Here is a 20,911-nt window from a genome sequence, read left to right on the forward strand (position 1 = left end):
TGGACGTGGAGCCACAGCTGGCCAGCATCAAGGCAGGATGAGACTGACCTGTTCTGGACTTCTCCAAAGCAGAAATAAGTTTCAGGCTCCTTGAAATCTCCAGTGGAAACAAATTTAGCCTCACCTCTCTGTTCTTGACAATCCTCTTGGAGAACAAGCACCATACGGAGTAGTGCTGCGTTACGTGTCCTTCCTGGGCAGATAAGACATCAGAAATGCCCATCATTTATGGGTATGGCAGAGTCACACAATGGGCACTTCTTGAAGCCTGGTGACTTGGGTCTGCCATGATGGAGGCATACCCCTCCTGTGCATGGGGGAAGGGAGGAGGGGTGAAGCCACACTAGTCACAAGCTTCCCCTTAAAAGTTATGATTTTTCTTTTCTTTTTGTAAGCCAATGGGCAATTAAACCTAAAGACTAACTAGATCTAACACTACAACAGGACCATTAAATGAAAGCTATGTCACTCGAGGGATGCAAACACTGCAGGTCTTTCATCGTGCAGTCATGGTCATGAGACCACCCTACCCCTTATACGCTTACGTATAGTGGTCACAAGGGTATACAGAGCATGGACGTGGCCACAATAGATGCAGTTATTCATAAAGAGTCCGACCTCACATGCCTGGGGCACATGGAAACCAAAAGTGGAATCTGTGTGGACAATCACTCAAAGAACTCCTTATTATCCTTAACACTGCTGGCCATAGGATTTCTAATTGTGCCCTTTTACTTCCTTTATCAATTTTCTACAGTTCTCAGCTTCTAGTGTATTTTCATTGATTGATGAGAGGGACAAGCTCTGGAGCTTGAGATGCAAGAGGTAGTCTAGTATGAGCTGGAACAGGGTTCGCTTGGGACGGACCCCCTTATTCGCCACCCAGCAGGTGAATAGCTTCCATTTGGCCAGGTAGGTAGCCCTGGTGGAGGGCTTTCTACTGCCCAACAGGACTCGCTGGACCTCAGATGAGCACTGCCGCTCTTGAGCATTCAGCCACACAGCAGCCAAGCTGTCAGATGAAGCGCTGCCAGGTTCAGGTGCAGGAGATTGACGTGGTTCTGGGGCAACAGGTCCACCCTGAGCGGAATCTGGAACAGGGTCGCCATCGAGAGACCCAGCAGTGTGCTGAACCAGTGTTGGTGCAGCCACATCGGCGCTATAAAGATGATATTCACCCTGTCCTGCTTGATTTTCATGAGGACCTTGCGCTGCAATGGCACCGGAGGGAAGGCAGACATCAGAGTCCACGACCATGGGAGCAAGAAGGTGTCCGACAGAGATCCTCTGTCCCTGCCCTGGAACGAGCAGAAGACGTGGCATTTTCTGTTCTACCTGGACATGACTAGATCCACCTGGGGAGTTCCCCACCTGTGGAAGATAGAACTGACCACCTCCAGGTGCAGGGACCACTCGTGGCAAGATGAGAATGTCCTGTTGACGCGGTCTGCCCAAGCGTTCCTGGCCCCTAGGAGGCGAGAGGCCACAAGATGGATGTCGTGCTGCAGAGCTGGCGAACCACCCTGAGCTCCCTGACATTGATGTGCAGAGACCGATCGTGACTGAACCAATAGCCTTGAGTACTGAGATTGCCCAAGTCAGCTCCCCAACCCAGGTCCAAAGCGTCAGAGACAAGAGTCACCAATGAGACTTGGGGCCGCGAAGGGGACTCCCTCCGGCACCAACGCAGGATCTTGCCACCAGGTGAGTGACGACAGTATGCTGTCCGGAATCCTGATCTATACTGCGCCGGTTGGGGACACAGACCGACGCCAGCCACGCCTGTAGGGGCTTGAGGCGGAGTCACTAATGCTGGACCATGTAAGTGCATGCTGCCCTGTGACCCAACAGTCTCAGGCACGTGTGGGCAGTGTTGAGTGGTTGGGCATGCAGAGACGAGAGGAGGTCCACCATGGCTTGGAACCAAGTCTCGGGGACAAAGGCTCTGGCTTGAGTGGAGTCGAGTATTGCCCCAATTAATTCTCTACATTGCACTGGGGTCAGGGTTGACTTGTCATTTATTAATAGGCCCAGATCGCAGCAGGTGGAACAGACCAGGTTGAGATGCCACCACACCTGATCCGAGGACCGGCCCCTTACCAACCAGTCGTTGAGGTCTGGGTAGATTTGGAACCCCGACGCTGCAGGTGAGCAGCCACTCATGCTATACACTTGGGGAACATTCTCGGAGCCCGACCAGAGACTAAAGGGCATCACCGTGAACTGGAAATGGCGCTGGCCCAACGTGAAACGGAGGAAACACCAGTGCCCCAGGAATATGGACATATGAAAAGTACACGTCCTTTAAATCAATGGCAGCGTACCAGTCTCCTGGGATCCAGGGAGGGGAGGATGGAGGCCAGGTAGACCATATGAAACCTCAACTTTTTGAGAGACTTGTTGAGGTGATGCAGATCTAGAATAGGTCTGACACCCCCTTTTGCCTTTGGAATTAGGAAGTAGTGGGAGTAAAATCCTCTTCCTTCCATGTTTTGCAGAACCTCTTCCACCACCCCTAGATGCAGGAGGTTTCTGACCTCCTGAACGAGGAGTTGCTCATGAGAAGGGTCCTGAAGAGGGATGGGGAAAGGGGATGGAAGGGTTGGTAGGCTATAAACTGCAGATTATAGCCAGACGAGACTGTGTCAAGCTCCCAGCGGTGTGAGGGGATATGGGACCAGGCTGACGGGAAAGGCCGGAGGTGACTGAGGAAGATGGGGAGCGGATTCGATGCATTGACTGAGGTGTCGTCCTCGGGCGCACCCTCAAAATGACTGCTTTTGGCTGCCTTGGTATCTGGAAGGACCAGGATGGGCAGGTGGACAAGACGACGACAGGTGGCTTCGCTTAAAACCCCTGTCCTTGTCTCTTTTTTTGTAGGCACCAGATTGAGGGGTACCCCAAGACCTCGATGATGGCGTGGGGGAGGAACGGTTTTCTAGCCTGTTGAGGAGTATGCAGGCCCAAGGAGCAGAGGGTGGCCTGGGAGTCTTCAAGGCCATGGAGCCTTGCATCAGTTAGCTCTGAGAATAGCTCTGTTCCCTCGAAAGGGAGGTTCTGGAAGGTGGATTGCATCTCCTGGGACAGCCCGGAGGTCTGTAACCAGAAGCTACACCTCATGGCTATTGCAGAGGTGACACCAAGTCCGTGGCATCTCGGCTATCTGGGGGACACCTCTGGCTACTGCCTTGCCCTCTTCCACCAGAGTGGCGAACTCCTGTGCCCGATTCTGTGGGAGGCTCTCTTTGAACCTGCCGATGGAGTCCCACAGGTTGAAATTGTATCCGCCAAGTAGGGCCAGATGGTTAGAGATCCTGAATTGGAGGCTCGCTGTTGAATAAATCTTTCTCCCAAATAAGTCCAGCCTCATGGCATCCTTATTTTGGGGGTGCCACTCGCCTGGCCCTTTCGTTGACAGTGGACACGACCAGGGACCCCGCAGGAGGGTGCGTGTATAGCTATTCAAACCCCTTTGTGGGGACATAGTACTTCTTTTCTGCCTTCTTGGACATGGGAAGAATGGAAGACGGGGTCTGCCACATCGACTTGGCGATCTTTAGGACCCTGGGGTGAACGGGCAATGCGACCTGGGCTGGGGCAGAGGAAGGAACGACAGTCAAGAGGTCATCGGCCTCCTCAGCTAGCTCTTCAACCTCCAAGTTCAGGTTGGCCGCCACTCTTAAGTAGGGCTTGGTGCTCCCTGAAGTCATCAGGTGGGGGCACGGGGGGGATCTACCAGTTTGCGAGTTTCCCCCACCACTGACTTGTCCGGGGATGACGAGGATGACTGCACCGCCAGAGGGTGGGGAGTGTCCCCTTGCTGCATCTGGGACCACTCTGCAGCCGCCGGGGCCTCCAGCGGAGTCACTGCTTCGGATTCAGCCCCTTGCTCCAACACCGGTTCCGGCTGCGCTGGAGGTAGCTTGTCTGATGCAGCCTGGGAGGAGCGGTGGGAATATGGTGCCGGCATTACAGGCACCCAGCGTGGGTTCCAGTATTGCCACTGGGCGAGCCATTGCCCTTGATCCCATGCCAGTGCCGCAGGCGCCTTGACGGGTTCCTGGCTGGAAGACGATTCGCCCTGTACAGGGGAAGAGCTGAACTGTCCCTCCGACCCAGACCACTGCCCTTCTGGTGACCAGGGTGGGGCTGTGGAAGCCTGAGTCTGTCGACTGACTCTCATCGGCGACTGTTACAAGGAAGCTGAGGGGCCGATGCCTGCCCAAAGAACGGTACCGGGGCCCCGGTGATCGGTGCCATGACCAGGAACGGTCTCGTGCTGGAAGGGACCGATGAATGGAATACCTGCAAGGCAATGGCAACCGACATGTTGGTGATCTCTGGTGGGAGGACCGTCAGTACAGAGAATACGGGGATCAGTGTCGTGATTCCGGAGTTCCGTGCCTTGTAAGCGGAGACCATGGCGTCAGAGATCTGGGCCTCCTGGCTGGAGACCGAGGTTGCAGTACCAGGGTCCTTGGCCATGGCGAAGGGGAATGACACCTGCGGTCCGGGGGCCATCCCATCACCAGCTGGGTCGTCTAAGCCAGTGTCTTGGCGGGATCCGCCATGTGGCCAGGTGTGTGTGGTGCTGGTCAGCCTAACTGTTCTTTGGCCTCCAGGGATGCAGATGGCCCTGCGATGGGCTGGGACCCCTTACTGCTCCCCGGAGTCCGAGGCAGGTCCACAGCAGTACCCCCGAGAGCCTCCATTGCGGGCACGAGCCCTAACTCAGGTCCTTTGCCCGAAGTTCCCTTGCACGGTGCCTGCAGACCAATCGACTTGGACAGCTTCTTCGTTACTGGTGAGGGGAAATGGTGCCGGGCAGATCCCAGTGCCGGCGGTGCACTGCGTGCTGATGCCGAAGTACTGGGTGTGGAGTCCGAGTGCGAGGGCTCCGATGCTGGGCGCAGAGCATGAGGAGGACCCTCAGTCGAATGTCCCGCTCTTTATGAGTTCAGGGATGAAAGTTTTTGCAGATCTGGCACTTGTCTTTTTGATGGGACTCCCCCAGGCACTTTAGACAACTCTCGTGAGGGTCACTGACGGGCATTGGCCAGCTGCACTCAGAACACAACTTGAAGCCTGGGGAGGGGGGCAAGCCCCACCAGCCAGGACTCTAACTGCTACTAAAACACTTAACAGCTAACTAATCACTGACTAAATAACAAAGGAGAACAACCTCAACAGCGAAGAATCGCTAATGCTCTTGCTAAGCAAGACCAGGCGCTCCAGCCAACCGCGGAACTGAGAGGGCGTAGGGCCAGCAGTGCCTGATATACTACGGCATGAGGGCGGCACTCCAGGAGGCGCCACAGCCTGCCCCATGGATACTACTAAGGCAAAAATCTCCGACGACTGTGCACGTGGGCGCGCACATACCTGGATGGAATCGACATGTGCAAGCACTCCAAGAAGAAAGCAGAATTTCCCACCAATAATTAAATCAGTCAAGTAGTTTGTAAATTCATGCATATTAAAAATGTGCTGCTCATCTACTTGACTTGGGGTAAGCCTCCGCTGCTACACCCCCCTATCAAGGCCCCTGCTAGCCAGAGCATCTCCTAACATACTCACTTCTTGTGGATCTTAGAAAGTGGTGAGAGCAGTGGAGAAGGGAAGGGTTCAAGAGGCTGTCAGACAGGCAGGGGAAAGAAGGGCAGCACGGGACTTGGGCACTGTCTGGATGGTGCCCAGGACCCTATTAGACTTGAGAGCCAGGACATCCCTGAAAAGGGCACATAAAAAGTGAGTGGCTCTCCCTGAAACTCAACAAAAACACAGGCTGCAGGTGAGCAAGCCCAGCTATAGAACTGGCCGAGCTGCCAGGAATGCCCAACCTGACATGCAAGGGCCACCTTATATCACTTCAAGTACCCCTCTTTCTCATGCTCCCTCCTCTCTGCCCCCAGCACATGCGTAGGGGGCTACTGACTGCCATCTCACCCTGGGGAAGGGGCACAGTGGTGGCACCAGAGCCCTACAGAATACACAGCATCTGAGCTCTCCGAAACCAGAGTACCAGTCAGCTCTGTTCAGCAACTTTTAATTCTTAGCACCACCGCGTGGCAAAACCATGCCCAGCTTCTTTGAAACAGCAGAAGAGAACATCCACCAAACCTGAATAGGCAGAGGGAGAGCCCTGTCAGCAGCCGGGATCAGGGATAGGGTGGGGCGCAAGAGCCAGATTTACCTGCTGACAGATACTCCTCAGGACATACTTGGCATAAATATCCAGGCTGGCCGTCTCTATGGACACTGTCCGGCCAGCAGACTTCTTGGCACCCAGCTCATCTTCCATAAGGTCATCCACCCCTCCAGGGTGGGAAAAGCCAGAGCCTTTCAGCTCTGCATCCCCTGTAACCAAGAAGCAAAGGGTCACCTTATGCAACAGTAGCAAAAACCAGAGCCATTCACACAACGGATGCTGAACTTGAATACGATTTCTTCCTGGCCCCAGAGCTCAGCGCAGGCCAGCCCCATGCCCCACGGCCCCAGAGCTCAGTGCAGGCCAGCCCCATGCCCCACGGCCCCAGAGCTCAGTGCAGGCCAGCCCCATGTCCCACTACTGCCCCACGGCCCCAGAGCCCAGCACAGGCCGGCCCCATATCCCACTACTGCCCCACAGCCCCAGAGCTCAGCGCAGGCTGTCCCCATGTCCTGCGACTGCCCCACAGCCCCAGAGCTCAGTACAGGCCGTCCCCATGTCCCACTACTGCCCCACGGCCCGAGCTCAGCACAGGCCAGCCCCATGCCCCATGGCCCCAGAGCTCAGCGCAGGCCAGCCCCGTGCCCCGCCCCATGTCCCGCTACTGCCCCACAGCCCCAGAGCTCAGCACAGGCCACCCTGTCCCCATCTCCAACCAACAGCCCTCAGCCAGAGTGCCCAGCACAGACCAGCCTCATCCCTGCCAGCTACCAACTCCTGGGCAGGGAGACCCATGCAGCCCACATACGCCCCAGGGAGAGAGCTTAGCGCAGGCCAGACATTTCTCCATCACACAGATCTCATCTACCCCTCCTATTTCCCCTGACAGAATTCTGCGCCCGCATTTTTCTGTGCCCCCCCATGCAGAAAAACGCAAAAAAAATCTGCTGGGGAACATGCGCCTCTTCCCCAGCAGCATATCTGTTCCAGCATGCCTGGAGCAGCCTTACGATTGGGAAGGGAGGCTGGGTGTGCGTGCCTGATCACTTAGCCTGTCCCTCTCGCTTGCTACTGCAGCTCGCTGGTGTGGAAGGGTAGGACTTTTTATTATGCAGGAGGCAGGCTAGAGGCAGAAAGGTAGCAGCCTGCCTACATACCGGTAGTAACTTTGTTAATGTTCCTATTGTTAGTTAACTGTTCCCATTCTCAGTCAATTCCTCCAGGAGCATAAAACGTGTGAAAATTTTAAGGCCCCTACATTGCCAGAGTGATGTAAAGCCTTATAAATGACAGTAAGGAAATCAGCTAGGAAGATCTATGTGCTCTCTCACTTTTTTTCCTGTGCCAAAGTAGCCCAATAGGGTTAGATTACAGTTCAGGATTTATTTTACTTAGCCATTAAAAAAAAAAAAAAAAAAAAAGACTGAGGGCAAATAAAACATTTACCAAGCAGTCAATAAAATGTCAGGACAATCAGAACCAAGCACTTCAAAAAGTACCCAGCCAGGTCCAGGACAACGATTAGCAAAATTGTATGACTTTCATGTGTGAAAGTCTGAGCAATTTAAAATGACATTCTACTTTCCCCCCCACTGTTTGGTGTTCTGTAATGTGATTTAAATGAAAATCCAGGATTATAACTGGAATGCAGGATATTGTTACCAAATGTTTGTAACTTCACTTTCATGTGTTTAAGAAATGCTGAATGGTTATTGTGACTTTTTCCTGTATTGTAGTTTAAATAAGTTTCCAAAACAATTGAAACGGATGTGATTATATTGCATTATTTTGACAAATAAAATATGCAGAATTTTGCAGAATTTTTAATTTTTGGTGCAAAAATTTTAATTTCTTGGCACAGAATTCCCCCAGGACTACTTCTATGTAGTCATCATCTATCTCGCGCAGTCCAATACTGTAGCACATACAAACTTCCTACACTCTGCCTGCTCCCCCAACACTCCTTGTCTCCCTCTCACAGGTCCAGTCTAGGATAAGATACGTACCCAGCACAAAGACAGCCTTCAGCACTGCAAAGACTGCTCCATCCACAATTCGGTTCTGGGAAGCAGCCAGCAAGTGGCGGTCACAGGAGGAACGAATTCCCACTGTGGGCTTATCTGCAGAAAGAACAAAGGAGAAGGGTAAATCCCAGCACATGAGAAAGACCCAACCTCCAGAGCCACCCAAATCACGCACTATCCAGAGCGGCAGACTGAGGGCCAGCAGTTCTGGCTTGGCTACTAGCTCACTGGGCCAGCTTGGCGCTATTCATTTCCCCATCTGTAACATGGAGCCAATTACACCCAAGAGTGGGGGTGTGTCTGAACAACTTGGCTGACAGACTGCACAAAGGCAAAGTGTCGTGCAGCACTGGACCACCCCAGTGTAACATTCATAGGGATGACCAGGAAGCAATGTCTGCGCAACAAAGTCCAGGCTTCAGCACAACTCTAACCTGGGGCAGCAGCCGCATTTGGAGGAGTGAGGGGACAATGTACAGATGATGAGCCATGGATGGAGCCCTGCAGGACTGGTTCCACCCCAAACAGAAAGGGCAGTCAAACCAGACAAGTCTGAGACATTACAGAGGTGTGCATGGCAGCCCTAGGGCAGGAGAGGAGCCAGCAACAGGTCAATGAAGAGAGGTTCATATGCTGGGGCCAGAGTGAAACCCAGATGCTGCTGCTGCTGCTGTGAGGACAGCTCCCAGCCCCTCTGCTCAGACTCAGAGCCGGAGGGTTAGCGTGCCTGGGCCACGCGGGGATGTTTAAAGGGGAGGACAGGCAGATTGCAGAGTTTGGGAAAGCAGAGGAGAGGGGTTTGTCAATGGGATAATACAGGGAGCAGCACAGAGACGGGAGTTGAGGGGGAAGAAGCTGCTCTCTGAAGGCACTGCAGGGTGTCAGGAAGAAGGAGGAGTAGGGGTTGCTGACATTAGGGCATGGAAGATTCAAAAATTATAAGGCCAGAAGGGACCACTGTGATCATCTAGTCTGACCGCCTGTATAACGCAGGCCAGAGACCTGCCCTGAATGAATTCCTATTTGAACTAGAGCAGATCTTTTAGAAAAACATCCAATCTTGATTTAAAAACATCTAGTGGTGGAGAATCCACGACAACCCTTGGTACATTGTTTCAATAGTTAATTACCCTCACTGTTAAATGTACACCTTACTTCCAGTCTGAATTAAAGTCTAACTTCAACTTCCAGCCATTGGATCTTGTTATACTTTTGTCTGGTACGTCAAAGAACGTCTTTATTATCAAATTTCTGTTCTCCATGCAGGTCCTTACAGGCTGTCAGCAAGTCACCCCTCACCTTCTCTTTGATAATCTAACACTGAGCTCCTTGAATCTATCACTATCAGGCACGTTTTTCAATCCTTCAATTATCCTCATGGCTCTTCTCTGAACCCTCTCCCATTTACATCATCTTTCTTCAATCACGGACACCAGAACTGGACACAGGATTCCAGCAGCTGTTGCCCCAGTGCCAAATTCAGAGGTTCTAGAGCCTCTCTAATCTGAATCCCCTGGAGAGAAGGAAACAGCAGGATCCAATGGAGCCAGCTGGTTACAGGCACAGGATGTGAGAAGAACTGCAGAGAGCAACACAAGGGGCTGGGTAGGCTGAAGAATCCGGTGGTAGAAGCAGGCAGTGGCACGTCCAAATCCAGCTAGCGAGTGACATGTGTAGGTGAGGACAGAGTAGACTCTGGCACTGATGTCAGGCGGCACGAGACCCTGGCTGACAAACTCTTCAGCACTTACCGTAATGTCCGGGACAGAGCAAGGGTCACATCAACCCACAGCACACCAAGGTTGGTGTCCTGCCTGCAGTGGGGTTCAGTGGCTGATGCTGCAGATGGAGGAGACCCCTTCTGCACATGCTTTGCTAACTACACAGTGACACACGGGGGAAGCTGTACAAATGCATTCCCCATTCACCCCCTTTCCCAGGGCATGGGAGACTACCCAGCAGAAGGCTCGTCTTGCCTTGCCCAGGGTGAGACAAGGCTTTCCAAGACAGCACCAGGAGCTCCTCCTCTTGGATCCAGTGAGCATAGGTGGCCCACAGACTCACAGCGTTTGCTATGGGGGAAGGCTTCTGTACCCAGCTCACTTACTGCCATCCTGCTGGCATGGGTTCAGCTGTGGTGTCTTAAACAGGTGTAGCAAAATCCGACAGGTCAGACGGGCCCCCGGTTCCGAATCCTGTTCACTGCAGGCTACAGAAAGCAAAGGAATCAATGGAGATTTCACAGGAGCAGAGCTCGCCTCTACTGTCCAGCCGCTGGCCCTAATTTCTGCAGTAGAGTGGTTTGCACTCTGCCTGAAGGGGGGAGGAGGGCATATTGCAATTAATATGCAAATGAGCAATCCAATCAGCACAGACTGCCCAGGCCCCAATCGCTACATGACATTCAATGTGTTCTAAGCTTCTCCTACCTCAGCTTCACCGCACTGCAGCCGGGGGGGGCTGAAATCAGCAGGGCGAAGCTGGAGGGTCAGACAGCTGGGGCAAGGGCAGGGGGGTTTGGAGCTAGAGAGCCCCAGGAGGAGGGAGGGGATGAGCATATTAGTTGGATGTTCCTGCGAAATGATCAGCCATGAGAGTGAACTATGTCGAGAATGAAAAGCACATTGTTAGGTTTCAGAATTAAACACCCACAGTGAGGCGTATGGGGCAGTTCATACCTCGCTGAGCTCTTATTTGGGACTGTCTGCAGACTCCAGCACACAGCATGGCATGGGTAGAGCCCTGCGTGGATACAAAATTTGTATCCACATCCAAGCCGCGATCCACAAATATTATCCCGGGATATAAAATGGATATCTGTGGATTTGCAGGGCTCTACTAACAGCTCCACAAGTCACCACACACCAGTGACACAAGGCTGTGCCCAGCCCCGAACCACCCTCCCACTTCTCCACAAAGACATCCTGCCTCACTGCCCACTCCACCCCCGCCATACCTCCTGCCCCACTCTGGGCAGGTAGGCTATAATCTTGGGTGCTCGTGTGCACCGCCACCCCCCAGGGAGGGCTCAGACACACCTACACAGCCGGAGCGACTTTAATGCACACAGACTCAGCCAGGACTGGCAGTGGTGACAACTACTTGGCTCACTGCACAGGAGCACATGGTCACACTCCCTTCTGGGAGTTGTAGTTTACTTCCTCCTTTCGAACAAGCTGTGGACTACAACTCCCAGAATACCCAGCAGGCTATTGCCTGTTGTGTGATTCAGAGAGGCGAGCTAGAGCCTCAGGGCTGGGTGACAGCTGCTCTGTTCAGGTGTGTGCTGCAGAGCCCTGTGCGGATACAAAATTTGTATCCGCATCCGAGCCACGATCCGCAAAAATGGTCCGTGGATATCAGCGGATTTGCAGGGCTCTAGGCATTAGGTAAGAACATAAGAATGGCCACAGTGGGTCAAACCAAAGGTCCATCTAGCCAGTATCTTGTCATCTGACAATGGCCAATTGTAGCACTCCGTACCTCAGAGCAGTACCCTGGAACCCCCATATTCACCTGTGTCATATAATGATGATATATTTCATACAAAAACGTGCCACGTAAGATACCATATGAAAAGCCATGATCTGCTGAAACCCACCGTTCTGTCCAAATATGTATATAGTTAGTGTGTATGAAGTTATGAGATTTCGCTGTAAGGTTGTTACTGCTAGTTACAACGAAGGCGGTGACCCACACCCAGGGAGGTGTGGAACGCTCACTAATCAGCAGGGGAGTTGTAAACAAGGGATTTACAATGCTGTAAAAGGGCTGCACAAGCATCACACAATGGGGGATGGCTCAGCTCTGACTCAGCAAAGCCCACCAGGACATGTCTGGGCTAGTGTTTCCCAGGCACATGGACCGAGGATATAAAAGAGGGGACAGTACCATCATGCTTTTGCCTTTCTATTCCCCCACCTATGCTGGAAGCAACAAGAGAACGCTGGGAAGACACAGACTTGAACTGAGGAGATTGATCCCAGGCTTAAAGAGGAAGCCTGTGTATTAAGAACTGTACCATCTAGTGGGGTGAGAAAACTGCTTGATCGAAATACTAACTAGTGTAATAAAGTCTAAGATTTAGACTCTGCACTTACTTTTTATTGTCTTTGGTAACTCTCTCTGACCTTTTGTGCCTACCACTTATAATCGCTTAAAATCTTTCTGTAGTTAATAAATCTGTTTTATTTTTTACCTAAAACAGTGGGTTTTGCTTGAAGTGCTTAGGAAATCTCAGCTCAGTTTACGAAGGCTAATGCGTGTCCTCTCCACATCCAGGGCAGACTGGGTAATGAACTTACACTGATCAGGCTTCTGACGAGCGCAAGACGGTATATTCCGGGGGCTTGGGAGATCTGCTGGTGGCTTTCTCTGTGTGATTCATGAGTGGCTCAGGGAGCTTTCATGCAATCTAGCTGAGTGTGGGGTAGAGTGATAACAGCACCTGGAGGGGTTTGCTGCTTGTCACTAACAAAGCATTGTGAGAGACAGCCCAGGCTGGAGAGTTAAAGGGGCAGAGCAGTACCCCAGTTCCAGGTTGTACTCCAGGGATCCTGTCACACCAATGCCAGATGCTTCAGACAGAATGAATAGAGCAGGGCAGTTATTGCATGATCCATGCCCTGTCATCCAACCACAGCTTCTGGCAGTCAGAGCCTAGGGACACCCAGACCATGTGGTTGTGTCCCTGACCATCTTGGCTAATGGCCATTGATGGACCTATCCTCTAATTCTTTTGTGAACCCCGTTTTACTTCTAGCCTTCACAACATCCCCTAGCAATGAGTTACACAGGTTGACTGTGTGTGGCGTAAAGAAATTCCTTGTGTTTGTTTTAAACTTCCTGCCGATTAATTGTATTGGGTGACACCTAGTTCTTGTGTTATGTGAAGGGATAAAAAACACTTCCTTATTCACTTACTCCACACCAGTCATGATTGTATAGACCTCTGTCTTATCCCCCCGTAGTCGTCTCTTTTCCATGCTGAACAGTCCCAGTCTTTTTCATTTCTCCTCCTATGGAAGCTGTGCCATAGCTCTAATCGTGTTTGTTGCCCCTGTGCACCTTTTCCATTTCTAATATAGCTTTTTTAAGATGGGGTGACCAAAACTGCACACAGTGTTCAAGGTGTGGGCATACCATGGATCTATATAGTGACATTATGATATTTACTCTCTTATTAGCTATCCTGTTCCTAACGGTTCCTAACATTGTGTTAGCATTTTTGACCCCCACTGCACACTTATGGATGTTTTCATAGAACTAACCAGATTGACTCCAGGATCTCTTTCTTGAGTGATAACAAGTAATTTAGATCCCATCATTTTGTATGTATAGCTGGGATTATGTTTTCCTATGTGCATTACTTTGCATTTATCAGCAATGAATTTCATCTGCCATTTTCTTGCCCAGTCACCCTGTTCTGTGAGATCATCTTTGTAACTCTTCGCAATCTGCATTGGACTTAACTACCTTGAGAAATTTTGTATCGTCTGCAAACTTTGCCACTTCATTGTTTACCCATTCATCAGATCATTTATAAATATGTTGAACAGCACTGGTCCCAGTACAGATCCCTGCAGGGCACCATTATTTACCTCTCTCCATTCTGAAAACTGACCATTTATTCATACTCTTCATTTCTGGTCTTTTAACCAATTACATGAGAGGACTTTCCCTCTTACCTCATGACTGCTTACTTTGCTTCAGAGCCTTTGGTGAGCGACCTTGTCAAAAGCTTTCTGAAAACCCAACTACACTGTGCACTGCATCACCCTCGTCCACATGTATGCTGACCCCCTCAAAGAATTCTAACAGACTGGTGAGGCATAATTTCCCTTCACAAAAGCTATGTTGACTTGCCCCCAAGAAATCCAGTTCATCTGTGTGTCTGATCATTCTCTTCTTCAATATAGTTTCAACCAATTTGCTTGGGACTGAAGTTGGGCTTACCAGCTCTTAATGCCAGGATTGCCTCTGGAGCCTCTTTTAAAAACGGATGTCACATTAGCTATCCTCTTTCAGTCATCTGGTACAGAAGCTGATTTAAGCACTAGGTTACGTACAGGGCCGGCTCCAGGCACCAGCTTACCAAGCAGGTGCTTGGGGCAGCCACTTCGGAGAGGGGCGGTACGTCCAGCTGTTCGGCAGCAATTCGGCGGACGGTCCCTCACTCCTGCTCGGAGCGAAGGACCTCCCACTGAATTGCCGCCGCAGATCGCGATCGCGGCTTTTTTGTTTGTTTGGCTGCTTGGGGCGGCCAAAACCCTGGAGCCGGCCCTGGTTACGTACCACAGTTAGTACTTCTGCAATTTCATATTTGAGTTTCTTCAGAACTCTTGGGTGAACACCATCTGGCCCTGGTGACTTATCACTGTTTAATTTATCAATTTGTTCTAAAACCTCCTCTATTGTCACCTGAATCTGAGACAAGTTCCTCAGACCTGTCACCTAAAAGGATGGCTCATGGGTGGGAATCTCCCTCACCTCCTCTGCAGTGAAGACCAATGCCAAGAATTCATTTAGCTTCTCCACAATGGCTTGTCTTCCTTGAGTGCTTCTTTAGCACTTCCATCATCCAATGGCCCCACTGATTGTTTGGCAAGCTTCCCACTTCTAATATTTTTTTTTTTTATTTTTTGCGGTTAGTTTGTGTGTCTTGTACTCAGGGGCGGCTCTAGGCACCAGCAAAGCAAGCACGTGCTTGGGGCAGCCCATTTGCAAGGGCGGCAGGGATTCAGCATGGGAGCTGAGTACCAACAGGGGGCCCTGGGAACTGTAGTTCCTTGGTTAGCACCCTGCCTATAGAGCCAACCCTGGAGCAGGGAAAGAACTACATTTCCCAGCATTCCCTTGGCCACTACCAACAGGAAAGAGGAGGAGGGAGGGAGTGAGGTAGCTGAGACCTCATGCTGCAGCCTGCTTTGAATGGAGAGCTGCACTGGGAAGGTAGGGATACCATATTTTAACATTCAAAAAATAGGACACTCCACGGGGAGCGAGGGTAGCCCCACCCTGCCACCATCCACTCCCTCCGACTGCCCCCCACAGAAACCCCAACCCATCCAACCCTCCTGCTCCCTGTCCCCTGATCACCCCCTCCCGGGACCCCTGCCCCTAACTGCCCCCAGGATCCCACCCCCTATCTAAGCCTCCCTTCTCCTTGTCCCCAACTTCCCCCCTAGGACTCCACCCCCTACCTTCCTCTGACAAACCCCCGGGACTCCCATGCCTATCCAGCCGCTGCCTGTCCCCTGACTGCTCCCCCCAGCCCCTGACCCATCTAACCCCCCCTTCTCCCTGCCCCTGACTGCCCTCCCAAACCTCCGCCCCATCCAACCCCCCAGCCCCCGTACGTGCCATTCAGACGAGCGTGTCTGGCTCCACGCAGCACCAGACACACTGCTGCATACATGCTGCCGTGCTCCCCTACGGAGCCACAGGCCCCCCTTTCCCCGCCAGCACCTGCCTTCCAGATTTGAACACCTCAAAATTCAGGAGTGCTCAAGCTCAGTTTGGGCGGCTGTTACTTCATTTCCCCCAAATCAAATATACTGATCCACTGTAACTTGCTGTAGAAAAAGTAGGATAAAATTGAGCAAGAAATGCTTCCCAGTGGGTACTAGGACTGGAATTGCGATTTTCAACAGCCATTGCCTTTTTGTTTGTTTGTTTAAAAGGAAGACAATGATATTGCATTGGCAAATTCCCCATAGAAAGAAAGAGAGGAACAAAAGAATAATAAAGGCACCTCAACTTTTCTTCATTTATGTAGGAGTCTTATAATATGCGTCCAGATATCCTCCAGTCACACAAGCTGAAAATTGTTCCACTTTACTGCAGTTCTGTAACCATATGGGAACCAATCCTGTCTGTGTTCTGTGCACATCTAAAATTCCTGCTGAATGACCTGCCCTGGGAGCGAGTTACTGGTGACCCAGGGCTGCGGCGGAAGGAGGGTGCAGGTGGGGGAGGAGGGGGAAGAGAGCCCAGGGCTGGGGCAGCAAGGGGGTCCGGCGGGCAGCCAAAATTGTTTTTGCTTGGGGCGGCAAAAAACCTAGAGCCGGCCCTGCTTGTACTAGTTGCTTTTCAAATTCTTTTTTGGTCTGCCTAATTACACTTCTACATTTGACTTGCCAGAGTTTATGCTCTTTCCTATTTCCATCAGTAGAATCTGACTTCCAATTTTTAAAGGATGCCTTTTTGCCTCTAACCACCTCTTTTACTCTCTTATTTAGCCATGGTGGCTTTTTTTGGTCCTCTTACTATTTTTTTTAAATTTGGACTATCTATTTAATTTGTGCCTCTGTTATGGTGTTTTTAAATAGTTTCCACGCAGCTTGCAGATATTTCTCTCTAGTGATTGTTCTTTTTAAATTTCCACATAACTGGCTTCCTCATTTTTTAGTAGTTCCCCTTTTTGAAGTTAAATGCTACTATGGTGGGCTTCTTTGGTATTTTTCCCCCTCCCAAGGTTGTTAAATTTAATTACATTATGGTCGCTATTACTGAACGATTCAGCTATACTCGCCTATGGACCAGATCCTGTGTGCTTCACTCATATTGAAAACTGCCTCCCCCTTGAGGGTTCCAGGACTAGCTGCTCCAAGAAGCAGTCATTAATAGTGTCTAGACATTTTATCTCTGCATCCCATCCTAAGGTGACATGTACCCAGTCGATATGGGGATAGTTGAAATCCCCCATTATTATTGAGTTCTCTACTTTTATCGTCTCTCTAATCGACCTGAGCATTCACAATCACCATCCTGGTCAGCTGGTCGGTAATATATTCCTACTGTTATAATCATATTATTCAAGCAGGGAATTTCTATCCATACAGATTCTACAGTACAGTTTGATTCATTTAAGATTTTTAGTATACTTGGCTCTATGCTTTCTTTCACATGTAGTGCCCCTCCCCCACCAGCACGACCTATTCTGTCATTCCTACATATTTTGTACCCTTGTATTACCGTGTCCTACTGATTATCATCGTTCCAACAAGTTTCTGTGATGCCTATCATTTTAATATTCTCATCTAACACCAGGCACACGAGTTCACCCATCTTATTTAGACTCCAGCAATATATAGTTGTCTGCCTTCACGTGATGTAACTGAATGGAACTCTCTTTAATTGACCATTTCTCTTCAGTTCCTACTTGTATTTTATCTACTTCTATCCTCTCCTCTTTATTAGGATATAGAGAATCCCTGTTAACAGATTCTCCCCTAAATTCATAGATTCTAGGACTGGAAGGGACCTCGAGAGGTCATCGAGTCCAGTCCCCTGCCCACATGGCAGGACAAATACTAAAGGCTGTTTCTGTCTCAACTGTGCGCTTCTCCACACCTGACAGCTTTCCCTCAGCCCTTAGTTTAAAAACTCCTCTAAGACTTTTTGAATGTTACATGTCAGCAGTCTGGTTCTGTTTTGGTTTAGGTGGAGCCTATCCTTCCCATCCTCCTTTCCCAAAAGGTTCCCCAGTTAGATTTAATAAAATCTAAAACCAGCCTCCGTACACAATCATCTCATCCACGCATTGAGACTCTGCAGTTCTGCCAAACTGACCCTGATGTGGAACTGGAAGCATTTCAGAGACTACTACTATATAGAGATCCTGGACTTTAATCTCTTACCTAGCAGCCTAAATTGGGCTCCAGGACCTCTCTCCCACCTTTCCCTATGTCACTGATACCTACATATACCACAACCACCGGCTCCTCCCCAACATCGCACATTAGTCTCAAGAGATCTGCAAGCTTCGCATCCAGTAGGCAATTCATCATGCTATTCTCCCGGTATTCATAAACCCAGCTTACTCCTGGGGGAATTCTGCGCCACTGCGCATGTGCAGAATTCATGTCCAGTGTAGCCCCCTCTGTCTCTCCCATGTGGCTCTGCAGCCCCTCCCCCAGTGCCAGGTTAGGAGGCACAGGATATGGTGGGGGCAGACAGAGTGGGGCACATGCAGCTGCTGGGGGGTCAGACTGGGGTTCAGAAGTGCTAGTGGGGGGACAGATTGGGGCGCAGGCTCAGGAGCTAGTGACATGACAACATTTAACCAGGGCCACAGGGGGACGGGGCGGAGGAGGCTGCAGGGCCACATGCGGACGGGGGCAGATGTGCCTGACTGAATGCACGAGGCTAGGGGTCAAACAGGGTCTGCATGGCAGAGGCTCCCCAACTTCCTTCCCCCCCGCCAAAAAAAAACAAAAAACCCTGTTCCATACTTCTCCCACCCACACCCAACAACCTTCCACGTTCACTCCCAGGCTCCTTTCCTCTCTCTCAGCTCCTCCATTACTCCCGACTCCCCCAAGCCTTTGCACTGCTTCTGAGGGGTGCGGGAAATGTTTCTGTATTGTATTTTAAATGAATTACTCAAAGTTCTAATATGCCTAGTAAGGAATCTATTTGTCAAAAAAACATTTACTGAACCTTTTTTTTCCCCCCCATCTGTATTTTGAAATAAATTACCAAAATAATTGAAACTGGCATGATTATATTGTGTTTTCTTTTGACACATAAAATATGCAGAGTTTTAATATTGCACGCAGAATTTTTAATTTTTTGGCACAGAATTCCCCCAGGAGTACCAACTATCTATATTTCTAATGATCGAATCCCCCATTACTATTACCTGCTTCCTCCTAATAACTGGGGTTCTTTCCCCAAGAGAGGTATCCTCAGTGCAGGAGGCTACCATGACATCATTTGGAAGAAGGGTTACACTCAGATCACCTGTTCAGGGTTTCTTTCCCAAACATAAGAGCCAGTTATTTTCTTTAAATCAAAGGTCCGATTCTTAAAAGGTGGACGCTGAGCATATTCCATGGCCAAGGATTACGTGCAACATTACTGTGCGCAGGGGCTTCAGGGCCCCAGAGTCCCACTGCTGGGTACTCGGCCCTTTGAGCCAGGCACTGCATTGCAGGCAGCCTGCTGGAGGGCACCCTGTCTCTGGAAGGGACTCACTCACCAGCATTGAGGAGTGAGGGGATGGCTGCACAGCGAATCAGGTCCTCCAACAGCAAGCACTGACGGGCAATGAGAATGGCAACAAAAGTGGCCAAGGAGTCATGGAAGGATAAGTCGCTCACCTGGGAGACAGAAGAGCAGCCAGTGACCATGTCAGTCTCTGCTTCACCCCCTCCAGTTAACACCATATGGGCTTGACTGGGAGCAGGGGGAAGGGCAAGCCCAGCAACCCCATGACCAACCCAGCAAAACCCTACATAAGGGCAGCTCCAACACCAAAAGACAGTTCTGCATGTCCCACCCATGACATCCCTCTCCTATTCCCATCTCCAGCCCCTTGGGGACACTCTCCCATGTCCCGTTCCATCTCTGCCCTGCCTCTTCCAAAGCACCCCCCTCTCCTCAGCCCTGTTATTTAAGCTTTTGCACTTACGTCAACATTGCAGAGGAGGTCGTTGAAGCCACAAGTCCCGTTGTTGGAGGAGCAGCACAAAGCCTTGAGCACGCCCAGCCACTCGGCACTCAGGGATTTGCAGTAACCAGTCAGCTCAGCACATAGGATAGCTATGTCATTGACTCTGTAGAGAGGAGCCATGCGGTCACAAACAGCACTCAACAGCCTAGCCCTTCCCCTCATTCCTAAAGCAGAGCCAGGCTTTGGAGAAGGTGGGAAATTGCTGTATCATTATTTTCTTTTTATTAAGGCAAAATTACAATAAAACATTAACATACTACATTGTACATTACTTATTCTGGCTAAAGATCCTGGCTCGATGTCTGAGGAGCCCTCCTCCTCTGAGTACACTACAAAGGGTGACCAAATTTCAAAATACCTATTGTCTTTTGGGTGCTTCTCTTGTGTACTTATGTGATAAAAAAGTCTGTATTTTACTATCCCATAACTCCATAGGAGAAGGGGTCACATTTCTCTAGTAATGTGCAATACAAAGTGTAGCTGCTGACAATGAAAAATAACTTAATTTGTTGGTCTATTTAAAATGTAGATCCTTTGCTGGAGCATTAAACAAGCAGGTTAGGGGAACTCTTAAAAGGTTGCATTTTATTTCTGTATTATTAGGAAAAATGTGTGACTCAGTTTAGCCATTCACTTTGTATTGTGATCTACTAGGACTGAAGAAGTTAATTTCTCCTCTGGGACAGGGGAATAAGAAAGAAGTGCTGGTCATCCAGATAAGACTGGGTTGGTGTGTGACACAGATATGACGGTTTGGAAACATGGAATATTCAGACTCTCTTATAGAAATGTGACAGATTCTACGGACACTTAGAATATTCTATCACTATTGCATCAACTTTATTAATGTTGTATATAGCTTTATGGGCTGGTTAGTTCTTGAATTCCTGACTCAGTCATAGAATCATAGAAATGTGGGACTGGACTAGATGATCTGTCCCTTCCAGTCCGATATTTCTAGGACAGGTCATCTAGTCCAGCTCCAGCACTAAGGCAGGATCAAGTATTATTTAGACCATTCCTGGCAGCTATTTGTCTAACCGGCTCTTAAAAACCTCTCAATGGAGATTCCACAACCTCCCTAGGCAACTTGTTCCAGTGCTTAACCACCTTTAGTTAGGAAAGTTTTTCCTAATGACTAACCTAAATCTCCCTTGTCTCAATTTAAGCCCATTATATCTTGCCCTGTCCTCAGTGGTTGAGAACAATTTGCCATCCTCCTCTTTATAATCACTTTTGACATACTTGAAGACTTATGTCCCCCCTTCTCAGTCTTCTCTT

At 50.1% G+C, this 20,911-nt stretch overlaps 1 protein-coding gene across 2 annotated transcripts in view; it reads right to left on the reverse strand.

Moving 5' to 3' along the window:
* MED12 (mediator complex subunit 12) overlaps nt 1–20,911 on the reverse strand; it is a 72,044-nt gene that overhangs the window by 30,070 nt on the left and 21,063 nt on the right. For both annotated transcript variants that reach the window (XM_054040151.1, XM_054040150.1), the window contains exons 22-26: nt 19,589–19,733; nt 19,157–19,277; nt 10,280–10,381; nt 8,155–8,268; nt 6,194–6,357 (exon numbers count right to left, since the gene is read on the reverse strand). In XM_054040151.1, the coding sequence (XP_053896126.1) occupies nt 6,194–6,357; nt 8,155–8,268; nt 10,280–10,381; nt 19,157–19,277; nt 19,589–19,733 (646 nt within the window). The remainder of the gene's footprint in view (nt 1–6,193; nt 6,358–8,154; nt 8,269–10,279; nt 10,382–19,156; nt 19,278–19,588; nt 19,734–20,911) is intronic.

The sequence above is a fragment of the Malaclemys terrapin genome, chromosome 9, assembly GCF_027887155.1.
Source record: "Malaclemys terrapin pileata isolate rMalTer1 chromosome 9, rMalTer1.hap1, whole genome shotgun sequence".
Classification (NCBI taxonomy): Eukaryota; Metazoa; Chordata; order Testudines; family Emydidae; genus Malaclemys; species Malaclemys terrapin.